The sequence below is a fragment of the Grammomys surdaster genome, unplaced genomic scaffold (assembly GCF_004785775.1).
Source record: "Grammomys surdaster isolate TR1022 unplaced genomic scaffold, NIH_TR_1.0 341, whole genome shotgun sequence".
Lineage (NCBI taxonomy): Eukaryota > Metazoa > Chordata > Mammalia > Rodentia > Muridae > Grammomys > Grammomys surdaster.
In genome coordinates this window covers 297,021-319,902 of record NW_021604760.1, presented here as the reverse complement: position 1 = coordinate 319,902, position 22,882 = coordinate 297,021, and the positions used below count along the sequence as shown (strand labels likewise).

At 43.5% G+C, this 22,882-nt stretch overlaps 1 protein-coding gene across 1 annotated transcript in view; it reads left to right on the top strand.

Annotated features, from left to right (window-relative positions):
- Ak4 (adenylate kinase 4) overlaps positions 1–10,519 on the top strand; it is a 47,333-nt gene extending 36,814 nt beyond the window's left edge. Inside the window, exons 3-5 of the mRNA XM_028778771.1 lie at positions 4,725–4,897; positions 6,344–6,462; positions 6,991–10,519. Of these exons, the coding sequence (XP_028634604.1) occupies positions 4,725–4,897; positions 6,344–6,462; positions 6,991–7,105 (407 nt within the window). The 3' untranslated portion in view covers positions 7,106–10,519. The remainder of the gene's footprint in view (positions 1–4,724; positions 4,898–6,343; positions 6,463–6,990) is intronic.
- The last annotated feature ends 12,363 nt before the right edge of the window (positions 10,520–22,882 follow it).

Sequence of the window (22,882 nt, the reverse complement as noted above, 5' to 3'; positions counted from 1 at the left end):
CACAGAGCTTCCCAAGATGTCTAGGTTCATTGAGACCAGCTAATGGTTTTCTAAATAGCAGTAATTAGTGAGCTATAGTCATTGGGGACATAAAAACACATTTGGATACCTGATTTGGATCCCCCTTACCCTTCTTGAGATAGGCTCTCCTGTATCCTAGGATGGCTTCCAATTCCCTATACAGTAGAGACTGGCCTTAACTCCTAATCCTGGTTCTACCTCTTGAACAATGGGCTTACAGTCATGCTCCCTTACAGTCAGTTCATGTGATGCTGGGGAGGTGCTCAACCACACGCTCTACCCCAAGGCACTTGTTAAGTGCCCAGGCCAGCCTCCACTGCCCTGCCTTCTCAGCCTTCCCAATAGCTGATGCAGGTCTGTGCGCTTAACAGTTTTAAAATTCAGGCTTGTTCTAGACTTTCAGCAGGTCTCTGTATTTCCTGTACCCTGTCGTGTACTTCCTTACAAGGTTACTAGTAGACATGGTTACATCCTAGGCATATGTTATTGTTATTAATATCAATATAACTTGTGCTGTGTCATTCTCTTAGAGTTTTTTTGTTTTGTTTTGTTTTGTTTTTGTTTTTGAGACAGTTTTGTGTAGCACAGGCTGGCTTTTGATTCCCTAGTGTAGCCAAGTTTGGCTTTAAACTTCTGATCTTTTACCTCCTGAGGTTATAGGACTATCATCATGTCTTGTTCATTCTTATGTCAAAATTACATAGCACCATGTTTATTTGAGTATTTGATTTCTCAGTGCTTTTGCTCCCCTCCTCTCAGGAGGCAGACACTGTGTGTTCATAGCTGGATTGTCAGGGTTTACAGGGTTCACATGATAAAGTCTTCTGAATGAAGACATTGTCCATTTCAGAAAGACCTCACCTTTAACCAATGACTGAGCCCTCACAGGATGCTTGGCCAGCTATTTTCCTTAGTGCAGAAATGAATGGGTCTGTAGTGAAATCCTTTGGGTCCCTTTGTCTTGAGATTCAGTGGTCTGTGCACAGAGAACAGAGAATTCTTAGAGGAGCCTTTACATAAGGCTTTGTAGATGGTAGCTCCTGCTTCCACACAAGGGGCATTTTCCTTTATAGGGGAAGAGGTACAGTGTGGGAATTATGTGGTTTAAGAACCAGTGGGACCAGATAGATGGCTCAGTGCTTAAGAACAGGATCACATGCCCACTGGGCAGCTCACAACCATCTGTAACACCACGGTATCCCAGACCTCTTACAGCCTCTGCAGGCACTAGCCATGTGTGTGATACACAAATGCACACGAGCAAGACATATAAATAATGTCTCATGCAAATAAATAGAAGTAAAGACCAAGGATTAGATTAGGAAAACCCTTTCTGGAGGATTTCAGGAGAGCTCAGTGTAGACATTCTCCCAAGAATTTTCCTTTATTTGATAAGGTCACTTTGAAGAGGCAGACTTAAGTCTTTTGGTGTTTTGAAACAGGGTCTCATAACCAGGCTGGCTTCATTCATGACATAGAACCCTGAGCCTCCTGAGTCTATGTGCTTGTTATCAACACAAACCTAGGCATTTCTTTCTTTTTTTTTTTTTTTTTAAGATTTATTTATTTATTATATATGAATACACTGTAGCTGTCTTCGGACACACCAGAAGAGGGCATCAGATCTCATTACAGATGGTTGTGAGCCACCATGTGGTTGCTGGGATTTGAACTCAGGACCTCTGGAAGTGCAGTCAGTGCTCTTAACCACTGAGCCATCTCTCCAGCCCCCAAACCTAGGCATTTCTGAGAGGAGGGAATCTCTACTGAGCAATGGCCTGTGGGCATGTCTGTGTGACCATCTTCTTGGTTGTTGATTGATGTGAGGGAGGGCCCAGCCTGCTGTGACAGTCCCATTCCTGGGCAGGTAGTCCTGGGAAGTATAAGAAAGACAACTGAATGTGGGCTGGGAAGCAAGCCAGGAAGTAGCATTCTTGCCTCTGTTTCTGCTTGAGATCTTGCTCTGACTTCTGTCAATAATGGACTCTTATGGGAACATGTAAGCAAAATAATAACCCTTTCCATCCTAAGTTGTTAAAGTTACTTTTACAGTAAGTTGCTTTAAAAAGTGAACCAGGACCCTCCTACAAGCTGGGAAGAGGTTTGTGCTACCCTGTCTAGCTCATAGTTTCTGAATTTTGAAAGCCTGGATCATTGTCAGTTCATCACTAAGTCATTTTTGACTAACACATTAGCTCGTACAGACAGGGCCCTTATTACACATGTTTCTCGTATCTCATGCTTCATGTTCCAGAGCAGTGGGCCTCAACCCTCCTAATGCTGTGGCCCTTTAACATAATTCCTCATGCTGTGGTGACCCCAACCATAAAATCATTTTGTTGCTACTTCCTGTTATTTTGCTACTGTTAGGAATCATAATATAAATATCTGATATGCAGTCTTAATGAGTGTGGGATGAGATGGATTCCAGAGGTTAGAAACATACACGGGGAAACATGGAACAGTCACATACGGGGCAGAGAACAGCCTCTGAGATGCAGGGCTCATTGTGGTTCCTTGTCCTTTCCTGCTAAGGACTCTGGGCTGATATGAACAGTCTGTACTCCCTCACTAGGGAAGGCTGGGAGAATGCCACCTACTCCAGCCATAGCTGGCTCCTAGAGCCCATGTCCAGGAGCAGCATCTTATGTTTTAACTGGACATCCACAGTTGGGATGATCAGAAGTGACCATAGGTGGGGAGGGGCTTTTCACAAGTGCCAGCTTGGGCAGATATGGCTGCTGCCTTACCAAGCTGCACGGTTACATCCACCAGGCAGAGGGCCTGCTCTTCCTGAACATGTGGCAGTAGACCCTGACTCTGCACCTCCCTGTGAATGCTCTCCAAATCAAAAAAACAGATGCACCCCACTTCCGTTGCCCTGCTCTGCCTGCAGTTGTTGCCGTGGCCTTCCACTCTAGTTCCCTCCTCAGGCTCATGGAGGTTCGGAGGACCAGGTGCCAAGTCCAGTGGCCAGAAGGAATTTAGCCATTTGTCTTTGTACCTCAGAAATCCTTGAGGATCTGAGGCAGACCAGTTGGTGCTCTGGGTAGTGGTGCAGTGTGGTAGATTCAGAGAGGGTTCAGCTTTCCAGCTAGAGGCTGTTTGAATGAACTAGGTGACAGCATACTTTCTAGGTTGGGTTAATGGCCATGTGGCGATGGGTGTGGAAGGATAAGGTGGACAGTTCCTGTTAGCTATGAAGCTGTGCTAAGGAGAGCGGGTGTTGAGTTTGTTCTTCACTCTGTTGGAGTATTTAACCATACAGTAGGTAACTAGCATTACTGCCACCCTGTTCTTTAGAGCACTCATTTGCCAGTAATTCCCTCTCCCTCTCCCTCTCCTTTATACTATCTCTGAAATTGGGCCTTATGTAGTAGCCTCATTAGCCTAAAATTCACAGTAGCTCTCCTGTCTCAGCTCCTCCCAAATGTTGATTACGGGTCATCTTCCCTGCCCAGTTGTAAATCTCTATTAGTGGAGAAGTTGTAAATGCTGCCACCTGTTGACCAAATATGCATGTGCATCCAGTCTACTTTCAGCATCCCTGCTCAGATGGCATCTCCCTGTGTTCTGGGTACTCTCCAGGTCTCAGGGGCTGTCAGCAACCTAGTTTATGGGATATTGCTAACGGCAAGCCAGGCCTGCCTGCACCACTTCAGCTTCTGTGACCGGGTCTCTTCCTCATCCTTGTTACTGAAGGGAATGGCAGTGTGCATGAGTCCAGATTTATATCTTGTTCTTTTCCCACATTTAGAAAACTGCACAGACCTGTAAATTTTGCAGCAACGAATAGTTTCTAAAGGACTAGCTACTTTTGAAATCAGGCTTAACTTGTAGTCCTGACTGGCCTGGAACTTGGAACGTAGACCAGGCTAGCCTCAAACACACCTCTGCCTACCAGTGTTCGGATTAAAGGTGTATGCCACCACATTCAGTCAGGCTTATCTTTTAGATTAACCTTCCTTTTTCTTTCTTCCTTTCTTTCTTTTTCTTTTTGAGGCAGGGTTTCACTTATTTACCGAGATGGCCTGGAATTCACAACTCTCCTGATGTAGCCTCCCAAATAATGGAATCTTTGGTGTTTGCTGCCATTCTCCTGACTTATTTCAAGTGTACCATATGGAGTTCTTAGATTACATGGTATATAAAGTGTAGGTAACGACATCTATTGATTCAAGATTTCAAGGCCTATAATTACTTGTGGTAACCTGAGAGTAAATAACAGACTAAGAGCTATAAGGACCAAGATAGGAGTCTGTGCCAGGTGGTGGTGGCGCACGCCTTTAATCCCAGCGCTTGGGAGGCAGAGGCAGGTGGATTTCTGAGTTTGAGGCTAGCCTGGTCTACAGAGTAAGTTCCAGGACAGCCAGGGCTACACAGATAAACCCTGTCTCGAAAAAAAAAAAAAAAAAAAAGAGATAGGAGTCTGTATTCTCTCTTGAACAGAAAAGGAAATAGGGAAAGTATGGCTTGCCCAGCAGCACAAGGGGTGGTTAAGACAGTCTTAGCCCAGGCTGGGTTAGTGGTTCTTAGTTCAGTGCAGTCTATTTTGATCATGTGACTCCTTAGACCTAGCGTAGAAGCTGGGCTATAAAAGAGTATATTTACAGAGGTAGATTCTTTGTTAAATCCTTTTGGACTATATAGATTTTAGTATTCCTGGATTAGCAATTGATTTTTCTGTGTGTTTTGGCCCTTAGGATTCCCAAGGACATTAGTGCAGGCAGAAGCCCTGGACAGAATCTGTGATGTGGACCTAGTAATCAGTTTGAATATTCCTTTTGAGACACTTAAAGATCGTCTGAGCCGGCGGTGGATTCACCCTTCTAGTGGGAGGGTCTATAACCTGGACTTCAACCCACCTCAAGTGCTGGTAAGGTACACCGTGCTGGATAGAGGACAGGAAGATTCAGACAGGAGAACAGAAGCCTATCTCATAGAAGCTGATCAACTCTTACAATACCCAAAAAGCTCTTCTTGCCGCGTGTGGCATGCTACATTCCAAAGCCCAACCCCCCAACCGCCGAAGAGCATGCAATTATTACATGTGAAAGTGCATAGCGCTCTCCACCATTCACTGGTGTCGTCCCAGAACTGAGTGGAGTTGTTGTGCTAGCACCGGTGTGCTACTTCTGAAAGAAAGCAGTGCTGTGTTTGCTGGTACTCCAAAGTGAGTGCTAAGTATTGTGGCTCTCAGGCCAGGCATGGCCTCTCCTCTCCTGTCACACCAACACCCCACCTGTGATAATGGTGTGTATTATCACGCATCGTCGGTGTGAATCCCAAGGCCACCAGCTGCAGCAGGATTTCAGTGTGTCATGGTCAGCTTTAGTGGTCCATATGAGGCCCCTGAGTTCCTCCCTAGCCTGTCTTTGCCAGATTCATGCCTGCAGTTTTCCCCATTGAGGACAGCTGTGGGCTTGGGAGCAGAGTTCTGATGCTGCTACCGTGCTGTGTGCAGGCAGCCATGCTTCCTAGAGGATTGAAAGTATGGGAAAGCCAATCTGTTTATGTAGCCCTAGCTTGTCTGGAACACTATGTTATGTAGATCAGGTTGGCCTTGAACTCACAGAGCCACCTGCTTCTGCCTCTGCTGGCATTAGAATGTTTGTCTTCATGGTCCTAGATATTAATATCATGCCTGTTTTGACATTAGGATATGTCATTACTTTCAAAGACTAGTCCATAGCAGTTTGAAAGTTGGCAAAGTTGATACTGAACCAAAGTTTTGTTTTTGTCATTTTATTACAGGTTATTTGTTTATACATATGAATGTGCACATGCGTGGGTGCCATAGCACAGGTGTGGAGGTCAGTTTACAGGGCTTAATTTCCAGCACCCACACAACAGCTCACCTTTTTAACTCGGGTTCCAGGGGTTCTGACACCTTCATACAGACATTCATGCAGGCAAAACACCACTAGACATAAAGAAATCTTAAAATCATTTGTGGGATATGAATCTTTTTTTTTGTTTGTTTTTGTTTTTGTTTTTCGAGACAGGGTTTCTCTGTGTAGTTCTGGCTGTCCTGGAACTCACACTGTAGACCCAGGCTGGCCTCAAACTCAGAAATCCGCCTGCCTCTGCCTCCCAAGCGCTGGGATTAAAGGCATGCGCCACCACCGCCCGGCGATATGAATCATTTATAAAGATGAGAATAGTTAAGATTTAATACCTTTTCAGGACATGAGGTCACAAAGAAGGCCCGGGCCTGTTGCATATGTGGTTGGAGTTCACTTTGATCACGTGGTCGAACAAGAAAGACCTTGGGAATGCCAGTAATGATTGGCCATGTTAATTGGCTTTTCTGGTATTTTAGGGGATTGATGACATCACTGGTGAGCCACTTGTCCAACAGGAAGATGATAAACCTGAAGCAGTTGCTGCCAAGCTAAGACGGTACAAGGATGCGGCAAAACCAGTCATCGAACTGTACAAGTGAGTGTGTGTGTCTCAGTGTATTCATAGTAAGGACCTGCTAGATAATCACAGTCTGGTGGGAAAGCGGGACCTAGGCAGGTGATTTCCTTCTAGCTAAGTGTAAAGGCCCATTCCTCCCAGAAGGTAGATGAAGTGGTGGAGTGGTATATAGGAGGTAAAGTCTGGTGTGCTGATTTCAGAACTATTAGAACATGAGGACTTAAATCTAGTTATCTGTCTGTAAAATTGTCTAGACTTCTGTCCTTTTGGGGGTGGGGTTGGCAGTTGAAATTGAGGTTTCATGCATGTTGTCCAGGTGCCCCATCGCCAGGCTCCAGCCCTCAGCATCCCGAGCCCTCGTTTTCCTATTTAATTGCCTCAGATGTTTTGACATTCGTTTGTATAAATAAGTGATTCAGATAGACTAGGCCTGGCTGGAAAATTATAAATAGATTAGGAGGTGGTACCTGCTTTGACCTTGGATCTTTGCCTGTCCTGATGTGATGTTAAGCAACCTAAATGTTGTTTATTTGGATTGTCTTTTAGGAGCCGCGGAGTGCTCCACCAGTTTTCTGGGACGGAGACTAACAAAATCTGGCCTTATGTTTACACACTTTTCTCCAACAAGATCACACCTATTCAATCCAAAGAAGCATACTGAGCCTGCCATAGGAAGAGCCAAGAAGACATGGTCGCCCACTCAATCACTCGTGTAGTCTTGGTGCCCTGGCCAAATTAGAAGCCAGCTGAGATAGCTTGCAGCATCTTTTCTAGTTTAAGTGATGAAGTAATGAGGAAAATCTAGTAGGTAGAAAGAGTTCAGGAAGAAGGAAACCCTCCTCTCCCTTTGAAAAGAGGCTCTGCAGGTGCATCACGCCTTTCACAGGAAGGAGTATATAGACTGGATTTCCACCAGTGTTGAGCCTACACTCTGGATGGGTTAACAGCCATGTGCTAACTATCAGAGCCTTTTTTGCATGCAGTGGTGGGCTCTCTGGTTTATCCCACCTTCCACAGGCTACTAAACCACAGCACTGTATGCCTGAGAACTTGAAGGGCTGTGGTCCTGCCTCATCCATTGCCATAGCTCTGACAATTGATGCTACTTGCACTCAGTGGTTGCTTTTCCCCAATGACCGATTCTCCCTGGCTCTCAGACATACTCGTTTCTATTGTCTGAATCTTGTTATCTGCTCGCTCCCTTCTCAGGCTGTTCAGTACCATGATGGCGTCTGCATTTACCCCTCTAACTTCCTTTATACAAACTGAGAAGTAGGTGACTGGATTCAGTCTTTTCCTTCTTACTAGGAACTGATCCAAGTAGAAGGCTTACTTGGTTAAACAGCTGCTCTATCTTGAGTCCACTCTGTACCTTTTACTGCTTAAAAAACGATTCCCCCAGTGTCTTCAGGGTTCTCAAGAAACAAGGGAAATGCTTACTTATGGAAATGTGGGTGATTGTATCTTCTGTATAGAAGTAGTAGTAATTGTATGGAAATCACTGGACTAATGAGATGGTTGGGTTCAAGGCAAGATGAGTATTCAACATGCTGCTAAGTATTAACGCTGTCTGTGTTTTTCTTCTGTGAGTGACTAACCAGACAGTGAGAGGTCAGTAAAGGGAGCAAGCCTGAGGGCTTGGAGCATCTTGCACTAGACATACATAGCACCTGCGCTGAGTAAGACAGCTTTACCATTTGGGAACGCAGAATCTTTTTGTTTGTTTTCTTCCTATTCCAAAGATGCAGTCTATAGGTGGCCATAGAGTCCAGAAATGAATATACTAATATTTTATCAGTCATTATATGTCAAGAAAGCATTTGTTAAAAGACTTTCCTTCCTGGATTCCAAACTTGTTGGCCACCTTGTTATAATTTTTACTCTTCTCTGGGAAGAACAGGGAAATGTCTTCCCACTGCCTTAAAAAATGTCCTGCATCTGCCTGTCCCCACGAGGCGATCCTTTATTACTGGTGGTGATTTAATGTGACATCTCATAGCCTGTCTGGGGTCAGGGTGTAGGGTGGGCTTAGCACTTTAGTGATACTGAGACATTATTCCATTCTGAAGATGTCATGTGAATCCCCAGTCCATTCACTGCCATGTATTCTGTGCTAACGAGTCTGTCTGCCTTCCTGTGCTGCCTGGACTCCTGTGGTTCCTCTCAGTTGTCTTTCATGTGCATGTTCTGTGGCTCCTTAGTGGAGATGCAGGCCAGCATCCCCCACTCGTGCTCTCAGTACAGAAAAATAAGCTTCTGAAGTGCAGCTGCTTGGTGCAGGTCTGTGACCATCTGGGCATTGTCATGATGTCGAGCACTTTGGAAGCTTACCTTTGGATGTCACTTGGTAGGGGTTGGATGGTAAAAGCCAAAGCTTCCTGGAGGAGCAGGTCAGGAGTGGGAAACCCTGAGATTATTCCCAGGGACCAAGGGAAGTAGAGAGTTCAAGGGATTCAGGGTAACTCAAGAGAGGTGGGAAAACTTCAAACTTATTTCTTCACCTCTCTTAGAGTCTGAGGAGAGCAATAGGGTATGATCAGGTCCTTGCCTGCACACTCTTGTTTCTCTATGCATTTCAAGCTCAATAGACTACAGTAGCCAGCACTAGGACACCAGGGTCAGAAGAGCAGCAAAGGGCAAAAACATCTTTTCCAAAGTCTTGGGTGATACCATGTCCGTTGGTGTAAAGGTGTTTTCTGCAGCAGACTTGGCTGTTCTTTTTGAAATGATTTTGTAGAAACGGACATTTAATACTGAAAAGGGTCTTGACAAAGGTAGAATGGAAAGAGCATCTGTTCTTCTCAGGCCACACATGGCCTTCCTTCAGGTGGACACCAAGAGTCTGAGTGGTCTCTGAGATTCTGGTCTGACTTTGTGTTCACAGACTCCACCTGACTCCTTATTCAGTTTGCTTCCCACAATCCTCTTGCTTAGAACTTAGGAAAGACTGCATGTTTATTCCTCCAGTATTTATGACAAAAAGGTGCTATGAAGGAGGCCTTCTGAGGGAGGTGCACGCTCTCAGGACCTTTATAAGCATTGTGGTGAATCTTCACAGGCACAACTAATTTTTCCTATAAATAATAGTCCAGGATATGAAGTCTTGCCCCAGGCTCTTCATATGAGTAAACAGTAGAGCTATGACTCAGTCCCAGGTTTTCCTGCTTCAGAAAACTTTGGCCTTTTTACTGGATGTTAGCTGTCTTGACCTAAGCAGCCTGGAGCCATGGGCCTGCTTAGGTTTGCTTGTGGACTCAGGGAGAGTGGCAGACATGACTGGAGTGGCTGTGTGAGGCTATTTCTTTTATACTCTTTGCCTGAGCAAAAGGAGTTGCTAAATACAAGGTGTTAGGCAGGCTGGGTTTGGACCAGGCTAATCTGCCTCAATTCTAGGTGTCAGAAAGCCATGAAGCCATATGAAGGAGAACTGGCATCTACTGGAACATTAAAATTAACCATAAATGTTACCCCTTATTTTGGGTGTGGAAAACTGCACAATTCTTGCCAGAATGAATGCCATCAACTGCCTCAGGGCACTCCTTGGTTTGACTGTTCTGTATGTGGTTGGGTGTGAGGGAGACAGGCTAAGCACAATGTCTTTCAATAAAAGGCTCTGGTTTAAAACCTTGCAAGGAGTACTGCACCTTCTCTCTGGGATTCGGGAAAAGGGAAGAAAAATGGAAAACCCCGGGCTTTGTGTGAACTGCAAGAAATGGTAGGGTTCAAGGCTTTTCTAGTTTCATGAGAACTTGTACTACTGAATTTGCGAATTTTGTTTTTTGAGCTGAACAGATCTCTGGGGGATTATGTTGAGTGTAATGACATTTCACTGTGATCCCCCAAGTTCAAGGCAGTCTTTAACCCAATGTTGGCTTAAGTTTCCCGGGAGCTGACATGTCAACTTTTCTTCAGTGACAGTTGGTGTTCCTATTGATTTTGGCACATGTGCTTAATACAAAGTCAGTTCTGTATATGCTATCCTAACTATTCATTGTATTAATTTTTTTTGTTTTGTTATCTTGCTTGAAGATTGATTTGTATTGAATTTGATAGAAATAAATGTTTTTCTGCTTAATATGAGATGAATTCATTTATTCTTTGGGTTGCTGTTTACAGCCTGTAAAGAGTCACAGGTTCTCTCATTTGTACCACTTGATAGTTCTTCCATTATCCACAGTTGTCAGTAATTTGCAATACAAGGCAAACAATGTAACCTAAAAAAAGTAATGATGGCAAAGCAAACATGCTCCTGGTCCTGTTTGATTTCCTGCTGTATCGTTGCTGCTATGTTCATGTTCCCTCATGTTCCCTGTTTGCTCTGTCCTTCTCCTGTTAAAGCTGGAGCCCTTTGGAAGGTTGGTTGTTGAACTGGGGCTGTGAAAGAAGTACCTTTTCAGAAGGAATCTGAGAAAATGGAGGCACAAGCCCTGGCCTTTTCCAACCCTGGTATGGCCTCCTCGTCTGGGGGCCTTCCAGCTAAAACAAGCTGTAAGCAAGTTCTAAAGTCATGTCTCCAGGAAAGATGGGGAAGTCCATCTGAATAGGATAACTGTGGTAGGTTGTTATGTGGTCAAGATGCTCACACTCCCTCATTTGGAGAGGAGTTTACATCCTTGCTCTCTGGGCTTCTTCATACTTGGGCATTGCCTTGCTGCATGCATTAACATGAATAGACAAATTGTGCCACTTTAGAGCTGATACGGGAAGAGTCAGAGGTCTTGTATGATATGGGCAATGCTATGGAGCTCTTAAGGGGAAAATGTAGAACAGAAATACACCCAAGTCCATAATGGGCCAGTAGTATCTGAAAATAAAATTGGTTTTTAAAAGCCATGGAGATCTAAGTTTAATTTAGCTTTCAAAATATTTGGGTTGTACTTGTATCAGCGAGAGAACTGGAAGTCAGTTCTCTTCCCATGTAGGTCCCAGGGATTAAATTTGGGTCATCAGGTTTGATGGCAAACATTTTTGCCTGCTGAGCCATCTTGCTGGCTCCGGGTTAGTCTATTACTGAAGGATGGCAAAGCCTAAGTGGACAAAGGGAGCTGAGCCTAGATGTGTGTCTTGTCATGCAGTTATTGATTTACCAAACCTCATTATGTTCTAAGCATACAAAAGTAAACCGATTTTTGCCCTTGATGTCCCCAGCTGTCTGGAGAACGTGTTATTAGAACTAACCCACTCATTGAGAGAAAGAATAGCAGTAACTAACTCTTAGCTAAGGAGAGGCCAAGGCATAGTTGATATTTGAGCTGTGTTTTGCTGGAAGGAATCCAGGCAGATGCAGCAGGGTGTGTAGGGAGGAGGTTTGGGTGTGCGTGACAGGCAGGGTGGAGCTACCTCGGCAGCCTGGGGCACAGGTGAGGCGGAATGGGAAAGGCCTTGGATTTTGCTGGTGGGAGACAGTATAGACTGCCAGAAATTATGTCAACTTTACACGACAGGAAGTCACCCAGTCACTGATGTGAGCTAAGGAGTTCTGTTGAAAGGGATGGTTAGACTGTCACAGGAGGGAAAAGAGTACGTGGTTCAGTGGAGAAGTGAGGAGAAGATGAGAAAATGGCTGTAAGCTTGAGAAAGATGCTCTGTGGCAAAATAGTGAGCCACCGCTCCTAGCCTATTGCTGCCACTAGTGGCCTGTTGTGGCCCCGTCATCCACTTTCCTCAGATAAACCGGTACTTCATGTATATTTTAACATTTCAAAAATTTAAACATTGCATTGGCCAAGCAGCAGAACCTTGTGGGCCAATTTTAAGTTAGAGAGGCAAGATAAAGGAATGAGGGTCATCTTGGTGACTAGACCAGTCTGAGATGGGGCTTTGCTTTTGTAATGTTACAAATGGAGAGACAATTAAGAAAAACAATGGCATATCTTAGAATTCTGGGTAATATGTGTCCCGGAGAGGGAGAGAACTGTTGGCTTCAATCACCAGTTTGTCCCACTAGAGTTCAGCTGGGTATATCTGCCCTACTTCACTCTGATTCAGGCTAGCTTTGACCTCTGTAGCAGTGCTCTTGATTCAGCTTGCCGCAACACACTAATTTTAAGCCATGAATCTATGAGCATCTCAGTAATGAAGCAGCAACCATTGCCAGACTTGAGGAAACGCATTTAAATCATGTGTGCTCACAGATATGAATGCAATGGGAGACACTCTGTAGCTGCCTGCGGCCACGAGTCAACTGGGTTCACCTGAAAGGGGGCTGGGAACGAAAGGTGGACAGGGCCAAAAGAGATGAGACCAAGACAAAGTTCTCTGATCAAGGCTCAATACTTTAATGTTCAGCTTCTCAATTTAAAGGGAAAGACCCTGCCCGAACCCTTCCTAGTTTCAGCCGGAAGATGGGTGGGACAATCCGTTCTTCGTCAAGGGTCACGGCCAGAGAGAACTCATGGCAAGCCCAGGGGCAGTTCTTTTAAGTTCTGTGCAGCCAAGGTGGGTAACTCTACCTAGATCCTATCACTTGGTCTGTTGTGGTAAACAAGGTCTCTCAGGCCTACTCAAGGCCAGGGGAAGGGCAGGCGGTCAAATGGCCACGAATCAGTGATAACCTGACTCATAATGAACAGAATGGGAAGTTCAGCCAAACCCGGCCGCTCATTAAACAGTTAAAGAGACTTCTCTTAGGACTAACTACTCCGTTCTCCCTCATTTTCACTCCCACTATCCAGGTACTTCACCACACAACCCAGGAGAAGAAATGGGGTAAAGTGCTATGCCACATGAACTGAGAAGGAACGAAACCATTATGTTTCTCCTGCATCAAGCTTTTTCTTTCTTGACCAGGGTTCTGGGGTCAGTCCCTTTCACAAGCCTGGAAAGCCTCCAATGGAAAGATTGTCTCTTATGTGATCCTGGACTTTATCCCACCACGTAAAGTCATGGAAGAACACAGTTTTCTGACGAGGAGTGATCAGGAATAAAGAGATGAACTGCCAAATCCAGATCTATGAGGCTAGAGCAGCCGCTGTCTTCAGAGAGGTTGTCCACATACATGTACAGTCTAGATCCATCGATTGTAACATTAAGTGTAGCATTCCAGAAATCTGGACACAGTGACAACAGGACAAACAGACTACCTGGAAAACATTGGTCACAGGACTTTTCACAGTATTCTGAGCCAACATGGTTAGGAGGAGGAAGGAAAGCAGTGCTTCAACCCAGAGCCATTTTCTCTTTCAGTGTATTTAAACTTGCCCTGTATTAGCCAGCTGACCCGACCCGCGGGTCCTAGTTATTCGTGGGGGCAAGGAGGACCGCAACCTGAAAGAAGAACGGGCGAGAGAGGGAAAAGACTCAAGCAAACATTTGCTTGTCAAGAGTCATGTATTTGAACATGAAATGCTTTTTTATAATATGCTTTACAAGGGGAGGGAGTAAGAGGGGCCAAGTGGTGGAAAAGTACAGAATCTTCTTGGCCTGTGCCTTAAAACATATCATGATCTATATGATACACTGCCTTAAATTATGATCTACCTGCTATTCTTCAAAAAATATGGTACACTGCTTTGAGTTATGGTCTCCCTGCTATTCTTCAGAAGATATGGTACACTGCTTGCCAAGCAGGATCTTGCAGTTGCCAAGCTGCGGGGGACATTGTGCAGGTGGGGAAAGGTAGGGGGTGAGGGTAAGGGCGAGGGTCCTGGCTTCTGGCAGCCAGCTTACTTGTTTGGTTCTACTTGTCTCAATTGGTCTATCCATCTTTGGTTTATCATGAGGAACTGGTGCATTTCCACATGAGAGTCCTGCCTAAAATTTTATCAATGTTGATATTTACAAGTTTTGTCAAGAAAACGAAGACTCTGAAAATAATAGCTACTTAGAAGTCTGAGCTGTTCCATAAATCTTACAGACACGCACACACACACACACAAACAACCAAAAACACAGAAACCAACAAAAGCAGGATAACATCATAGTTAATTCATTTATAGCCAGGACACAATACTGCAAACTCCTGTTTCATTTGAGTGGAGTAAATACTGGAAATCAGTACCAGCTCTGTCACTCTGGTGGAAACAGAGTAGAACTTATAGGAGAAAAACCCATAATAAATATTCTAGGAAATCTAAGACACCAGAATTTCCCTAGCACTGCTCAAAAAAGATGCTGTTCATTAAAAATTGTATTTCAGGGGGCTGGGGCTGTATCTGTTTGTAGATGATTGAATACCATGTTCAAAAATCTGGGTTTGATAACCACATAGTTGGGCTTGGGCTTGGTGGTATCTGAAGTTAACACAGTAATATAAAAAAAATGTATTTCAGTGCACCAACAGCAGGGGGTGCTGTTCAACAAAGCTCCATCATCACTGTAGAAACACCTGGGGCAGGAGAATCCAACATCTTGAGGAGTAGAAAAAGCAGCCACTAGCCACACAAAATTATTCTTACAGTGTGTGTGTGTGTGTGTGTGTGTGTGTGTAGGTGCCACTGCTCATGTGTAGAAGTCTGAGGACAACCTGCAAGAGCTGGTTCCCTTCTTTCACCATGTATATCCTTGAAATCAAACTGGAGCCTGGCAGTACGTGCCTCTACCCCCCAGTCATCTTTCCAACAATCTACAAATTACTTTTAAAAGGAAATGGACTGGGAATCTAAGTTCTATAGCTGATAAATAATATCCAAGACCTAACTTCAGAGCAGAGGAAATTGGAGTACACCACTCACTCCAACATGGATCAGACAGAATCAGGGAAGCAACAGCGAAGAAGCATGCAGGACACCACCATTCAGAAATTCAGTTCTGAGCAGGACACAAGAAGAAAGCCATAAGTAAGAGTTGAATGAGGAGCATGAAGTGAGACAAGGGTCCTGAGAAAGAACTTACAGGGTGTACGATAGAGTCCAGACTCAACAGGACATACAAAGAGGATGTGGGTATAGAGGATGAAACTCATAGGATTAAAACAAAATGGTAAAAAAGAGAACTGCTCAGAGAGAAAACAGCTATAGGGAATGGAGAGGGCCCAACACATTTATAAGTGAATCCTGAGAAGAAGACAAAACCATGACTCAAGACCAACATTCTAATTTATAATGCACTATAGCTTATAAAAATTGTTTTCTTTTCCTGCTGGGCAGTGGTGGCGTATGCCTTTAATTCCAGCACTTGGGAGGCAGAGGCAGGCGGATTTCTGAGTTCAAGGCCAGCCTGGTCTACAGAGTGAGTCCCAGGACAGCCACGGCTATACAGAGAAACCTTGTCTTGAAAAACCAAAATAATAATAATAATAATAATAAATAGGTTTAAAAATCCTGAACATGTATTTATCAGTAAAGCATGTTCTGGAAAGTCAAGATTTAACTCAAAATGCTTAGCTTTAAGATATTCTTGAAGAAACAGGAAAATGTGGGCATCCATGCAGAAAGTCCAAGCAACTCATACTTGGCAAGACAACAAGGGGATAATACTGAAGAACAGAAGCATCCAGCTCATCCAGCTTGCTGATGCTCAGTTATCAGGGATATGGATACGTAGTCTTCAATATGCAACACATACTCCGATGCATAGGCCTCACTTTGGACTCTGTTACTTACTACTCATTACACACAACCACATACTACTACTGGTACATACATCACCCAAACCAGGAGATGAATGGAGGGAGGACGGCCAGAACTGTGGTATATATACGCTTTATTTAGTTGAAGAGACTAAAATGAAAGTAGTCAGAGCAGTTGAAGTGGTGTGCAAAAGAAGAAAATGAGAAAGAAGCAAAACAGGAGAGTATACTAAGCGACTCAGTTGCTGTCTTAGTTAGGGTTTTACTGCTGTGAAGAGACACCATGACCAAGTCAACTCTTATAAGGACAACATTTAATTGGGGCTGGCTTACAGGTTCAGAGGTTCAGTCCATTATCATCAAGATGGGAGCATGGCCTTGTCTAGGCAGGCATGGCACTGGAGGAACTGAGAGTTCTACATCTTCATCTGAAGGCTGCTAGGAGAAGACTGACTTCCAGGCAGCTAGGATGAGGGTCTTAAAGCACACACCCACAGTGACACACCTACTCCAACAAGGCAACACCTCCAAATAGTGCCACTCCCTGGGCCAAGCATATTCAAACCACCACAGTTGCTATGTAGGAAATAGGTGAGATTGAAGGGTTTTGTTTAAACCTGACAAATGAACTAGTTCAAGCCTAGTTCAAGCCTCAGTAAAAAACAAGAGAATCAGCTCCCTTTCATGCCAGGATGGTTTTGGGGGGGAAGGGAGGCAGTTAGTAGAGCTGGCTGGAAAAGTTGTATTAGTATGGAAGCAAAAGTCTTACATCAGTCACCATGGTGGTGGTTTCTTTCCCTTCTCATTTTAAAGACTGAACTATGGGGATGATTGTCTAGTATTGTCAAAATATTCTTTGTCATTGTCATTAGCAATCAACCTACCAGGAGAGTCATCTTTGAGCCACTTTCCCAATTTTGTGCCCCCAAACATGTAAGAATTTTTGTTGTCTTCATATAGAGTTGCAAGGGATCAGGGTTCAGAGGCAACTTCAGTGAAGGGCCTGGAAGAGAGGGAGAATGTGTAAAGGAATTTTTTAAGACAAAAATTTTGCTGTTAATACAGAATTTCTCTCAGCAGCCAACAAAAGGGTGGATAAAATAGCTCTCAGGACTTCATAACATGGAAACTGGCTCCGTAGTGTGTTGAGTATTGCGCTGGCTTTGGGCAGGTGATCTCAGGTCAAGAAGCTGTGTGAGAGTTATAAAAGCAGGAAATAGATGCAGCTAGCAAAGCCTTTGCCAAAGAGTGACTCACTAGCAGGGAGCTACTCTCCAAATCTGAAGTTAAGAAAAGACAAGACATAAACAGTCACAATCTTTACCGTCACTGTCACTCTGATGGCTCAAGTGACTCAGTGTTCTGATTCTGAAATGCTTCTGAAGAGAAATTCAAAGGAGGAGGGGGGTTGGGGAGGAAGAGGAAGGAACAGGAAAAAGTTCCTGAAATCACAAAAAAGGAAAAGAAGTCCAAGAATAACATCTAGTGAAGTTGAGGCTGAAAATCTTGAAGCACAACCCCATCCCTTCTGTCTACTGTCCACCTGGAAGAGACCCCTTCTACACGAAAAAAACAGATTCCTAGTGAGGAAAAAGTCTTCCTAAAGCCAATGACAAGAAAAAGAAAAATAGCAGGGGTGGGTGGAGGACAGAGAGTGCGGTCTACCTGGTTCCCAGCCACTTCCTACAGAGATGACTCTTAGTTGCCAGGTCGCACAGCAGTAGTGAAGGAAGAGGACATTACTGACTCCCTAGACGCAGATCAAGGGCCCATTCCAGACATAGTGAGAGTCCTCAGCATTAGAGGCCAGAGACTCAGAGAGCCCAGGATACGAGGCTGTCAAGTGCCAAAGGATGGGTGCCAGGGGATAAGAATGAGTTAAATTAAATAAAATTTTTAAAAAGGAGAAGAAAATAGAAACTGATCATAGACACATCTGAGAGTCCAGACAGAAAAGAGAAAAGAAAGAGAAGGTTAAAACTATATCTGACTGCAAAGAGAAAGACATCAGAAGAAAATTTTAAAAAGATGATAAATAAAATAAAAAGAAAAAAAAAGTGAGGAAAGGTGGTATCTTAGTTAGGGTTTCCATTGCTGTAAAGAGACACCATGAGCACGGTAACTCCTATAAAGGACAACATTTATTTAGGGCTGGCTTACAGGTTCAGAAGTTTAGTCCATTATCACCATGGCGGGAACATGGCAGCATCCCGGCAGGCATGGTGCTGGAGGAGCTGAGAGTTCTACATCTTCATCTGAAGGCAGCCAGGAGGAGAATGGATTCTACAGTGAGTATGGCTTGAGCATATATATGACCTCAAAGCCCCAACTTCACAGTGAAACATTGTCTCCAACAAGACCACATCTCCTCCAATAAGGTCATGCCGCCTAATAGTGCTACTCCCTATGGGCCAAGCATTCAAACACATCAGTCTATGGGGGCCAAACCTATTCAAGCTGCCACAGAGGGGAAGTCAAAAGAGAAATCTAAGAATGAAGATGAGGTCCAAAATTAAAGAAGGGGATGCAAAATTGTTAAAGAAAAGTCTGATTCTAAAGGAAAAGATCAGGAAAGGGGCAGAAGAGAAGCAGGACACTGACTGAGACAGGAATACAGCAGCCATGGCTAAAACAATTCTGAAACATGGGTGGAGTATCTGAGAGAAATGCAAAGAGTAAGAAACTAGGTTTGCCATTTTTATATGTAAGTGGAATTGAGATCCCTAAACACTGACTGCTACCCAACTCCCACCATCCACGCTGAGCACTGCATAACTCCCACAGTCCAGAGTGAGGATTCGAGGGAAGTACCTGTCTAACAGCACTGCATAACTCCCACAGTCCAGAGTGAGGGTGCAAGGGAAGTACCTGTCTAACAGCACAAAAGTCTATCCAGTATCAAATTTATAGGATCGGCATTTATTTTTTTTGCAAATCTAAATACTTATGTTTATTTAGAAACAGCACCATAAATATGCTCGATCTTGAAAAAAAGTAAAAATTTTATAGGTCTATGAACTGGAGAATGAATGTTTTCTGACTTACATAGGGAAAGAAAAGACCAAGCTTGGATGGAATTTGAGCATGTTGCTTACTATTTTAGATTAAAGCATTTTTGTACTGTGTCCCTTTCTTCCTTTTTACTTTTTCTTTTTTTCTTTTTCTTAAAAGATTTGTTTGTTTTATGAGTGCACTCTCTTGCTCTCTTCAGACACACCAGAAGAGGGCATCAGTTCCCATTACAGATGGTTATGAGACACCATGTGATCAGTGGAAATTTAACTCAGGTCCTCTGGAAGAGCAGGCAGTCTTAACCACTGAGTCATGTCTCCGGCCCTCTTCTTTTTGTTTTGTTTTGTTTTGTTTTGTTTTGTTTTGTTTTGTTTTTGAGTCATGGATTTTCTGTATAGCCCCTGCTATCCTGAAACTCTCTAGACCAAGCTGGCCTCCAACTCAGAGATTCGCTTACCTCTGCCTCTCGAGTTTTGTATTGTGTTTGTTGATACAGGGTAGATATTTAAAAAAAAAAAACCAAAAAACAAATCTATACATCTGGCTACATAGTGAGTGAAAGACCAGCCTGGTAACATAGCCTTACCCTGTCTCAAGATATAATTTAAAAAAGGGTGGTGGTAAGGATATAGGTCAGGGGGAGAACACTTGCCTACCATGTTCACTAGGCCAGTAGTCAGTACTCAGTACCATAAAAAAAAGAAAGAAAAATATTATTGATGTTTTTTGACAGTCTCACTATTAGCCATGGCTGACCTGAAAGCCAAGAACCACTTAGAGAGATCCTCCGGCCTCTGTCTCTAGATTAAAGGCACCACTACTACCTCTGGCAGTTTATACCCTGTTCAACCTAAAATATTGTTTCCCAAAATTAATGTTTTGGTTGTTTTCCTCCTACAGAAATTTTAAAAGAACTCACCTGGGGCTATTCACCTAGAGTCAATAACTAAACATTCCTCCATGTTTGCTTTAATTTTTTTACTAAAAAGCTGTTCTGTTTTTTTTCAAACACTTTATTCACTATTTGTGTGTGTGTGTGTGTGTGTATGCACACATGCATTCACATGCCATAGTGCATATGTGGAGGTAGGAGGACAACTTTCAGGAGTCAATTTTCTCCTTCTACATGGGTCCCAGGGAGACAGCAAGTGCCTTTACACCTAAGCAATCTTGCTAGCCATTGGCTCAAACCTTTGAAACATTTAGATACTGTGAAACTCCATCTAGGTTCATGGTTTCCACTGGAGCTGGAATCCTGGTATAATCTTTTTTTCCGATAAAGTGGAGAGGAGACCCACGGAATCTTCTTGGTTGCTACATCTTGGTGGAATGGTGCAGCGGTGGTATAAGGTACTGGGGTACCTCCCACAGATGGCTGTGTGGGAAGCCATGAGTGACATCAGTGGGATGTGCTGGAGAATGGGTGTGCTTCTGGGAGTGGCCTGGGTCCACCTCTTACCCTCACTGAGAACTGGATCTCACCCACACTGTGGCTAATGCCACTCTGCCCTTAGTGGTGATATGTGGTGCATTAGTTTTTGCCAATATGCTCCTTCTGGATAGTACCCAGAAAGCAATGAGGCTTGCAGAAATACTATTGATGTGCGCAGCTCAAAATGATGATTTTACCAACTGTATGTTGACAATTTTCATGGCCATGTTAAGTTTATTTATGGAAGTTGTAAGTTTGCTAGCAGCTGGAACCCACAGGGAGGGGTGCTCTGACTCAGCTGTTGCCCTCTCTGCTATTTGAGATCTTGCTTGTTTACTAGACAATCACTAACTATGGAAATAATGACATGGTGCTATATTTAAAATGTTTGAATAATGTAATACTTGGGCTTGATTTTCCTTTTGGTCAATATAACCAGTCCAGCGTTTCTCCTTCAGTAAGCACATAGATTTACAGTGATTGTGTTCAGATATTTTTGTTTGTTTGTTTGAAACAGAGTTTCTTTGTGTAGCCTTGGCCATCCTAGAAATCACTCTGTAGACTGAGCAGGCCTTAAATTCAGAGATCTACCTGCCTCTGTCTCCTAAGTACTGGGATTAAAGGCATGTGTCACTATTCTTGGCCTGAATTTATTTTATTTTTAATGTGTATATGTCTATGTATTGGTGTGAGTTCATGGATGCAGGTGCCCCCAGAGGCCAGCAGAAACCACTGAATCACCTGGAGCTAGAGTTACAGGCAGTTGTGAGTGGCCTGATCTGGGTGTGGGAACTGGACTTAGATCCCCTGGAAGAGCAGATGGTTTTCCATATCCATGTCTGAATAATAATAATAATGAAGATGATGACGATGATGGTAACAATAATAGTCATTCTATTTTGTGTATATGGTTATTTTGCCTCTATGTATGTTTGTGATGCATATGCCTGATACCCTGGGAGCCCAGAAGAGGCATCAGATCTCTAGGAACTGGAGTTATATAGGTGATTGTGAGCTACCATGTGGGTACAGGGATTTGAACCTGGGACATCTGGAAGAGCTGCCAGTGCTATTAAACACTGAGCCATCTTTTTTTTTTTTTTTTTTGTAAAAAAAAAGAATTATTTACTTATTTCATGTATATGAGTACAATTTACTGTTAGCTGTCTTCAGACATGCCAGAAAACAGCTTCGGAACCCATTGTCGATGGTTGTGAGCCACCATGTGGTTGGTGGGAATTGAACTCAGGACCTCTGGAAGAGGAGAGCAGTCAGCGCTATTAACCACTGAGCCATCTTAACAGCCAGGTCTGAATATTCTTTTTTTGTTTTGTTTTGTTTTTTTCGAGACAGGGTTTCTCTGTATAGCCCTGGCTATCCTGAAACTCACTCTAGAGACCAGGCTGGCCTCGAACTCAGAAATCTGCCTGCCTCTGCCTCCCAAGTGCTGGGATTAAAGGCATGCGCCACCACCGCCCGGCTAGGTCTGAATAATCTTAAAGCGTTTTAGTGAATATGAAAACTGAGGCTCAAACTGAGTTATGAGGACTTAAGCATTTCATCTAATTTTAAATTCATGAAGTAAAAATTAACATGTTTGCTTGCACAGTTTTAGGAATGTAGAGTGTGGTATCTTGAGTAGGGCAGAGGTTAAATAAAGGGACCGGAGAGATGTGAACAGTGATCTGAATTTTTTTCCTTTGAATGCTTGGCGTCTGTGGGACCAGTGATGAGGCAGTGGGAGAAGCCCAGCTCTTCGAGGAGAATCAAGCAGTTGTCATACTGTGTGCTGGACTCGGGAGAAGCAATTGTCATACTGTGTGCTGAAGTGGGGAGCTGAGCCCAGGAAACACAGGGGTGGCTCTTTTGAGGTTTCTCTCAGCAATCTCTTTACCCAGCAGTTGTGCTCATATTCCCACTGTAGGATTTGGGGCCTTGTTTGTCTTTTTGCTTTTTTGTTTGAATTTTTTTTCTCTCTAATATTTTCCTACATTACCCAGGAACTTCCCATCCTCCTACTATCCCCTCTTGCTAGCTGAGATTACAGAAGTGTTGTCACTGTGCCTTTAAAGTTTAATTTCGACTCTTCTAAAGTAACAGAGCTTTAAAGCTGTCTTTGAGATAAAGTAGTCGAAGCATGAAGATTGATTTCATTTTAAAGTATACAATAATATATTCCCAATGCTGAAGTTTTATAGTTTTTTTATAATTATGGAAATACTTAATAGATACTTGCTTTTGTTGTCTCAGCTTTGAAATGTTTGTCATAAGGCCTGCTCGTGATTTTTTTTTTTTTTGGTTGAGGTTGTGATGGCAATGGATGGTGGTTTGGTGTTTTTCCTCTCCGTTTGTACATTCCTTTCTGTTTTGTGTGGACATATTAATATTTATTGTGAACCTATATTCTCCTTTGCTGTTGTTATTATAGGACAGGAATTTCTTCTACTTCATCATCTTTCCTCCCTATTTTTAGTAATTTCATAGTC